Source organism: Populus euphratica, unplaced genomic scaffold (assembly GCF_000495115.2).
Source record: "Populus euphratica unplaced genomic scaffold, PopEup_1.0 scaffold32.1, whole genome shotgun sequence".
Classification (NCBI taxonomy): Eukaryota; Viridiplantae; Streptophyta; class Magnoliopsida; order Malpighiales; family Salicaceae; genus Populus; species Populus euphratica.
Window position 1 is genome coordinate 1,572,997 of NW_011499861.1, and position 8,843 is coordinate 1,581,839.

Consider the following 8,843-nt stretch of genomic DNA (forward strand, 5'->3'; position numbering starts at 1 on the left):
TAATTTTAATAATAAAATAGAATTATTTTAATATTTTATTATGCCTCATCCATCACAATAAAACATGATATAAAAACAATTACTTTGTATTGTAAATTATTAGCCAACACAATTATATTTTTGTTTTCATTTTTTTTTCTATTTCCACTATTTCTATCTTTTATGTTTGGGATAGTAACCAATTGTCCTGACTCTTTTTTTCTTTAAAAAATCTCCTCTCCTGGTCTCCTTTGTCTATACTGGTTCCATGAATCTACATATTTTTTCTTTGGCTCCTTTTCAACCATCTTATATTCTTCACTAGGCTTTCAGGTTCTAGGGGTAGCTGCATGCCTGGGCTATTTTCTTACGCTGTTGATGATGAACCCTATATAAACCACCGTAATTTTACTTTTTTCAACTTTGTAGGGTGGTTGACTGATGATTATACTTGTGTTATAGATATCAGATATGTCACTGGCAGCTTCCAAAGATCTATATATCTGGGCAGTGCCCAAGAAATTTGAAAATACGAGGAGCATAAAATATACAATTCATGAACTATTTTCATAAAAGAAATAGTAGGATATAGTGAGTGCTACATGTATTTAACAGAGTAGCCTGAATGATTTCTGTGAAGAGAAAGACAAGAAATCAGACTGAAGTTTCAGAAACACGAATGCTGCGTAGCGAAAAGCTGAAGCAACTAAACGAAGTGTCCAAGTTACTTTTTGCGAGAACTTATATATGAAGCGGGGAATGTTTATAAAAAAGAAATACAACATAGCATAACTTTGTTTTCTCCGGGATACGATCGGAATGCAGCTTTCATGCCCGTCTTGTCGATAGTACCAGGCTTCCTTTCATTTCACTGTATAAGATCTGCCTTCATTTACAGGCTATATAACAAACAACTTTTGAAGAAAGAGATCTCGTTTTTCGAACTTCAGAGATGTTTCTTTCTTCTCTGGGATACTTTTCGGCAGTTCAACCTGGTTTCTTTCCTTTTTCTTTACAGGATTTTGGAAGAGCTGATTTGTTAATTTTCTGCGCTCATGTTTCAATAGGGATATCAATGAAGAGCAGGAATGACAAAAAAATTGGATCAGATAATACTTCACAGAATAAATAAGAGTAAGGCTCTACATACATATTCTAGGACAAATGATACTGTTCTTGTGTAATTTTTAAGTGGAGGGAAATTTCTGCGAGAATAACAAGAGATAAAAAAAACTTGGGATTGAAGTCGTGCATTGAAAACAGGGATGACCAACGAAAGAATGCTGTGATATAGAAAATAGATAACTCTGCTGCAGATCTCCTTTTCAATTTCTGGAAAGGAAAGAATAAGCGCTCTAAACCAGAATTAGGTCATAAAACCTCTGCTGCAAGCGATTCAGTTATTCTGGTATATATAGTAAATCAACATGTAGCAGGTGACAATGACAGAGTGATTCTGTAGTAAAATGCTTTGAGTAAATGCCCTTTTTTTAGCTCCCTGAGGAAATAGCGTCGATAATATTGCGAGGCAAGATTAAGCCGTCATATCATGTGCTGAATAAAAAAGAAAAGGAGAGAAAGGAAAGGATATGTACTCGAAGAAAAGGGCTTTCATCAGAACCTTTCCACAGTATATTCATTGAGGTTTCACCAACAAAAATACAACTCCTCTTGAAAGTGATCTAGACTGCGGTAAGATTCTCGGGTAAAGTAAGATTAATGAATATATTTATGAACAGGAAGCATATGGTAAAGGAATTATGGACTGTAGTAAGGTTCATTGGCTTTAAATGCTTGAATTTGATGTTTTTGATTTATTAATATATAACACGATCTTTCAAAAATCAATTTTAGAAGAACTTTTTACTTTTTACCATGCCACATGGTAAAGTAAGATTGTTCTGTTGCTTTTGGGATCTTAGAAACGTATCTCCATCCTTTTCCCTTTGGCCATGTATTTGCACATCTCCATCTTGAAACAGGAACAGAAAGAGTCAAGGATAAAATAAACGGTGGTCCTCTGGTTCCTCTTGTGGTTTTAGGTTCTTGGCATAGTATTTTTCTTCAAATTCTAATAGGAGATTAGATACAAAACAAATGGCATTCAGCCAATCCCAATAGATATTTGATAAATTAACTGTTTTTAATTACGTTGTGGAGCTTTCCATTACTACAGAACTTTTAACGAAAGATCAAAATCGCCAACCTTATTTTTGTGTTTTAGTGGTACCGGATCTTTCTTATTTTTACATGGAAAGACTCTGCATTTCCCATAGTCTCTTCAGGCCTCAGGGGAGCATGAGTTGCAGCTCTTCGGGTTTGCTGACAACATGCTTAATTGGTTTATCCGTAGCTGCATGCGTGTTGCGTATTCTGGCCATGGTTCTTCCAGTGATTGAAAAAGGCAATGTTCGTTTTCTCTAGGACACAATATGCTCAAAAGCAGTTCCAACATGGTGTAGCCATCCAAGTTCTATTTTGCACTGTCTGGAGCTTTGGGTATGGCTCTTGCTGTGGATAATAAAGAAAGGTATTTTATTAGAATGCCTTCGCTTAACTGGTTTAGATTTTGATCATAGAGGTTTTTGTAATTACTTTTGTGGTGATTTTTAGCGGTCATATTCATATTTCATGCACTAGAAATTTACAGTTTTCTGCAAGGGATCCATTTAGGAACGGCAAAATCCATTTTGTGCTGTGTTTCTTGTGTTTGAAATTTACTGCAATGGCGGAAAGTTCGGGCATAATCATGCTAGAAGTTTGACCAACGCCTCGGGCTGGAAGGGGGGGCCTGCAAGGAAATGTTTTTCCCAGCCCTTTTTTTATTAATATTTATAATTTTAATAGTAAAATAACTGAAATTTTAGTTTTTTTAAAATAATTTTTTTAATTTGACCCTTTAATTTTTTTTTCTTGCTCCGTCACTGGATGATAGTGTGAATTGCCTGCAAGGAAACGAAAGAATAGGGTAATGCGAGCAAGCTCTTTCCGTACGTATTTCAAGTAATTTTTCTGTATGCTATATATTTAGATCTTGGAATCCTATCTAGCCATTGACATGAAGGTTTTCTTTTGGAATGACACATTAAAGTAAGCTACAGAATCCTCCATGGCGTCTTTTAATTTGGTGGCGTCTTTTAATTTTGCTGACAACATACTTGGAATCTCTTATATATATATATATATATATATATATATATAAAAGATTCCAAGTATGTTGTGTATATATATATATAACACGAGTAAATATTATTTCCCACGTCACTGTTCATCATGAGACAAATAATTATTGATTTTCATAGTGATTTTTTTTTTGTTTCATCTTCAATAGCCAAACTAATGAGCAATTAAAATATATTTATTAATGAAAAGACTAGAAGACTAAAATGAAATTGATCGAAAAAAATGAATGGTTTTTTTTAAAATTATAGTTGATTGTATATTTTAATTTTTTAACATTTTGTATATTATGAATTTTCATTCCTTAACAATTTATAAAGTTAAATTTAATCCCAAACTTTATTTTATTTTTATTTTTTAATTTTAATTTTAGAGATAGGAGAAAGCAGTTGAATTTAGATAATAGAAAGAGAAAGACTAAACTTGAAAATGATTTTGGTTAGTAAAATGAGTAATTTTGGTGCTTAAGAGTTTTTTTTATGTGTAAACTTTATATAAAATGTTGTTTTTTATTAAATTCATCTGAAATTGTAGATTTAAACCCAAAAATAATTTTAATTTTGAGTTGATTATTAGTTTTGTAGATAATATTTAAGTTAATAAAAATTATATATATATTTTACAAGGTCTTAATTTTTAGGAGGTCTAGGATATATGGGCTTTTCTAGCCCAAGAGACTTAGTTTTTTTTTTCCTTGGTCACAATTGTTTTTTTTTTTTTAGTTTTATTATTTAATATTTAATTAATTATTAATTAGAAAAATATCTATTTTAAATAAAAAATAAAAAATAAAATTTACATATATAATTTTTTTAAAAAATATTTAACTTATGTGAAGCACGAGTGAAAATAGTGTGCGTGTGTGAGTTCCGGCAACATCTACAATGACTTTGTTACTGTAATTGTCTTTATTTATAAGCTCCATGGACACCTTTTCTTTGTTTTTTTTTTTTTTTTTTTTCTTATCTCATAATGCATTCTAGATTGGAATTTTTATGCTTCCACTTCTCAAAAGTATTCCACTAACATGCTTTTTCTGTAAACCTACCTCGAAGTGACACGTATGACCGCCTCCTCCAAACAATTCCCGTCACCCAATCTCTGGTATCGGATTGTGTGTTATCAAGCCTGGGTAGTTTCCATGACCTTCCCTATGCATCAGAGCCGTCAATCTTCTGACATAACTGGGACCTATCAAGATAGTGTTTGAGATTGAATAAATTGTTACAATTCAAAGTATTTTTTGAATTATTTTTGTTTGAAAATATATTATATTAAAATAATATTTTTAAAAAATTTTAAAATTAATTTTTGATATAACTCATCAAGATAATTTAAAATTTAAAAAATATTTAAAACAAGTTACCCATAATATACCTTAATTCTATTACAATCCTGAATAATAGCTACGTAAGCACGCATCATGTCATTCTATGAAATCATCTGATGAGAAAGGTCATTATATAAATAAGAGTGACAAGGTTGATAATACCCTTTATGTTACTCTAATTCTCCATTTAATTATCTAAACTTCTAGTAGTAATATCGAGTCATTATTAATTAGATTTTTCTATTTTTAATTATATATATATATATATTACAAGTACAAGAATCTATTTTTAATTATATATATATATATATATATATTACAAGTACAAGATTAATGTGTTGGTAATAATCAAAATGAAGATATTAGTTGATGGAGGACGAAAAATAAGTCTGGACAATCATGTGTCAGTGATAATTTATATCAAAGATATGTCACAATGTGGTGCTAAATTACGATATATTTGCATGCAAGATTCTCAGATGAGCGAAGTATCATCTCCATTTTGACAAGGTACCATGTTGACTTTTCCTTTTCCAACTTATGTCGTTAAAAGAAAGAAATCTCAAGGTAGGAGCAAGGCAGATACACCTTAGCAAGGACTTGCAACCTCATCAGATAAAGTGACTGCCTGTGAATCATTTTCTTTATAGGCTTTGGACATGTATCATGACGTGTAATAGCGGCAGGCTTCTTTGCCTTTTCTGAAACTGCTCTGTAAATAATATATATATATATATATATATAAAAAACCCAGCCCAAGGACAAAAATGTCCAGTTAAAAATCGAAACATATGAAGGGCCAAGAAAGCAACAGAAAGTTAATAAGAAACCCTCATTATCGAGTTCTGTGAGATCTGCAGCGAGCAAAAACAATAGCGAAGACAGCCCCCTCTCCTTCTTCCCCTTCCTCTTCCCTCTGAAACAAAAAGCCTGCTCTCCGTTGGATCTAATATACAGACACAACAAGTTGCCCTGGTAACCATATAAACCCACAATTACTATCTTGTTCGAATATGAGGATTCGAAAGAACGCAAAGTTATCGTCTCTCGTGTTCTCGCACGGTTCAGGAGCTCAGCCACTACAGACGCATGTTTGCCTGCTTAACCAGTCACCATGGGATGTGATTTCTTTCTCTCAAGAAACTTATTACCCGTCTTCTTCACTCAGCCAGGTAAGCTTTCATTATGGAATGTCTCTCTTCATTTCTTTCATTTTTCTTCTTGTTTTGACAGATCTATCTAAACCCTCTCTCTATTTATCCTCTCTTTACCTGCATTTCTTCTTCTTCTTCTTCTTCCTCTCCTTCTTAGGGTTTTTCTGACATCAAACATTAGGGTTGCCTTAAAACCCTAAATTTTCTTGGTCTTGTCGTGTGTTCTTCCCCTAATAGCCGATTAGGTTAATGGGTCTTTCTCTGTGGTTCTTCTCTCTATCAGTTCGAAGGAGAAGATAGCCTTTATGGAAATGGTAGCTTAGGCGATTCTATCGGTGCTGTTGAGAGGTAATTTAATCGTTAATGCCAATTTTGATATATCGTATTGTTTAGCATTAGGGTTTTTGGAATAGCTCGATATTTTGGAAGCAATTGTTGAGACTTTTTTTATGGAATGGTGAGCTTGTGTCTGCGGCTGTTGAATATTGTTGGATTATATAATTACGCGCAGCGTGGCGTCGATGATGATGGAAGATTCGGAACAGAAGGGAATGATTAAAATGAAGGTCGATAATATGGTTATTATTGACGATAATCATGACAATGAAGGTAACAGGAGATCAGAGATGCTTGACGATTACGAAGGAATGAAAATAGATAGCGAATTCGAGCTAAAGAAATGCAACAAGACTGATGGCAAAGGTTGGCATTGCAAGAATGAGACTAGAAATGGGCTCACTATGTGCGGCCATCATCATCATTTGACATCTCTCAAATCATCATCATGTAACAACGGCAACATTAATGGGAGTGCCATTGCTACAAAAAAACCTGATAAGGGTACTGCTTGTATTACTGGGGCACGCCGTGGTCGGGCAAAGTCAGCTAAAAAAGGGTCATCATCCAACTCAAATCCGTATGAATTTTATTACTATTCTGGGTTCGGGCCGTTGTGGGGCAAGAGAAGAGGAGATAGAGATGCAGTCAACAAGAATGAGGACAAAGATGTTGACAACGGCACCATTATTGATTCCATGACTCAAAATACGACACCGTTTTCAAGTTCTTCGCCAATTGAAAATAACCGGCAGTTTGATTATGTCGAGGAGGAGGACGACGAAGAGGAGGATAGCGGCAAGAAACGGATGCGGAAACCCGTGAAAGCGCGGTCCCTAAAGTCTTTTATGTGAAGAGTTTGGAGGAGAGGCAGGAGAAGAGAAGATGCTGTGGCTGCTGCTGGTGCTCCAATTTTATTTTTTTTTGAAATTATCGGGGGTTATCTATTTATTTAGTTTAGGGTTAGGGGAGTTTTTGGTGATAATCTTGTTGCACGTGTTGTTGTGTTTTGCTATGTGTGAAATTAATGTTTTCTCTGTAACATGACAGTAGGGAAGGCTGTAGGGTGTGTGAGTAGCTAGCTGACTTAGAGATTGTGCAGATCACTTGATTGAAAGGGTAGTAATGTAATTTCATTCTCTCGTTTTATCTTTTTCAACAGCTGTGGATTGGAGTGCATAGATCTTTTAAGATCCGGAGCATCTTATGATTGATTAGATTAAGGGAATTAAATTAAATGGACTTCATATTGTGTAATTTTTTCATGCATATTCTGTAATTCTTATAAACAATTGAATTCTCATCATAAATAATAATAATAATAATAAACCACAAAAACAGAAAAAATCCTTACCGGAACGCGAGGGCAGGCAGCAACATGATGCCCGTTTATTATCATGCTACTTTGAAATCAACTGAGCTGACATTACTTTGCGACTTAAAAACCCTAATTTAGGGTAGTAGTAGGAGGGACTTGTCTTTTTTCTCTGCACCTGGATTCGAATCTCATCATGCACGCCTGTCACCCCCGCGATACCTTACCTACTCACTGAGCTTGCAGGATGTTCAGTGGGTCGTGGGAATTAGTCGTGGTGCGCATAAGCTGACCCGGACACCCCACGTAAATCAAAAAAAAAAAACCCTAATTTAGGTGGTTAAGTTACTTCCATGATATTTAAATAAATAAATCATTTTTTTTTTTTGAAATTATGTCTCAATCCAATCTTAAAGGTTGAGTTTTGTGGCTCTCACCACCTCACACGTTTTTAAAAAACAAATCCTTGACTTTAGGATATCAATCAAGAAAACTTTTGAGTATTATTATTCATTGCTTATTTCTTTCGAGGTCACCTTTATAGGTTAAGAAAATATCAAATATGAGATTAAATTTTAGATGTGAATTAACCTATTTAACAATGCAACGGATGGTCTCTTCTCGCCCCATATATATATATATATATATATATAAACCCTAATTCAGGGACAAGACTAGAAATTCAGGAAGTGCCATTTGGATAACACATGATTTTTAGGTGCGAAACATGTACTTCCTGTATACTACTTTTTTTAAGGATATAATTAAAAAAAATTAAAAATATAGAACTGAAACGTGATTTGTTTTCGAAATCTGGGTTCCATGGCCCCTCGTCTTCAATGCAGTTCTGCCCCTAGCCTCGTTTTTACTCAGCTTTGACAATGAATGTGTTGCAACGGGTTCTCCTTAATTGCCATTCAACCCGGTAAATGTGTCATAGAGAAAGCGGTGCATTATATTTTTATATATAAAAAAATACCAAATCATATAAGAAAATATTAAAGAACAAACTGAAAAAAAAATTAAAATAATAAAAAAATTATTCAAGATATTATGTCAAATTCATTCATGATCCAATCATGAAACTAGAATAACAACATAAAATAAATTGAATAAAACAATAAAAATAAATTTTTAAGCAAACTAAATGATGAAAAGTGAAACTACAATAAAATTAATTAAAAAAAATATGAAAAAAAATAAGTCAAATTGAGTCAACTCGATTTAAGATATAAGACCAGAATAATTTCATAAAAAAATAATAAAGTTCAAGGCCTAATAACATAATATCGAATATTAAAATTAAAAAATAATTTAAAAAAACTAGAAAGAAAGATTAAACTTAAATAAGGTTAATTTTAAAAACTTGTAACCAGATAATGAAATTGAGATTACCTTATAGAAGGTAAGTACAAAAAAAATTACGAAACAAAGATCTTGATCTTCCAAAATTAAAAAAACAAAACAAATAGTAATTAAAACAATGAAGACTAAATATGATATAAAAATTAAATGGAAAAAAATAACAACGAGGGACTAAATTAAAAAA

General features: G+C 32.9%; 2 protein-coding genes across 3 annotated transcripts in view; both read left to right on the forward strand.

The window, feature by feature from the left end:
- The window catches only part of LOC105124849 (E3 ubiquitin-protein ligase RHA1B-like), a 14,904-nt gene extending 10,183 nt beyond the window's left edge, over window positions 1-4,721 (forward strand). For both annotated transcript variants that reach the window (XM_011024994.1, XM_011024995.1), the window contains exon 2: window positions 4,710-4,721. The gene's annotated coding sequence lies outside the window, so the exon portion shown is untranslated. The remainder of the gene's footprint in view (window positions 1-4,709) is intronic.
- Window positions 4,722-5,287: 566 nt separating this feature from the next.
- Window positions 5,288-7,140, forward strand: LOC105124850 (uncharacterized). Its single transcript, XM_011024996.1, has 3 exons — window positions 5,288-5,661; window positions 5,927-5,991; window positions 6,155-7,140. The coding sequence occupies exons 1-3, from the start codon at window positions 5,503-5,505 to the stop codon at window positions 6,831-6,833; spliced, it is 903 nt and encodes a 300-aa protein (XP_011023298.1). The 5' UTR covers window positions 5,288-5,502; the 3' UTR covers window positions 6,834-7,140.
- The last annotated feature ends 1,703 nt before the right edge of the window (window positions 7,141-8,843 follow it).

Excerpts from the sequence above, each read along its gene's own strand:
- LOC105124850 (XM_011024996.1), top strand. The coding sequence starts at position 5,503 with ATGAGGATTCGAAAGAACGCAAAGTTATCGTCTCTCGTGTTCTCGCAC. Across the intron at positions 5,662-5,926 it reads CGTCTTCTTCACTCAGCCAG|TTCGAAGGAGAAGATAGCCT; the intron begins GTAAGCTTTCAT and ends TCTCTCTATCAG. Across the intron at positions 5,992-6,154 it reads TCTATCGGTGCTGTTGAGAG|CGTGGCGTCGATGATGATGG; the intron begins GTAATTTAATCG and ends AATTACGCGCAG.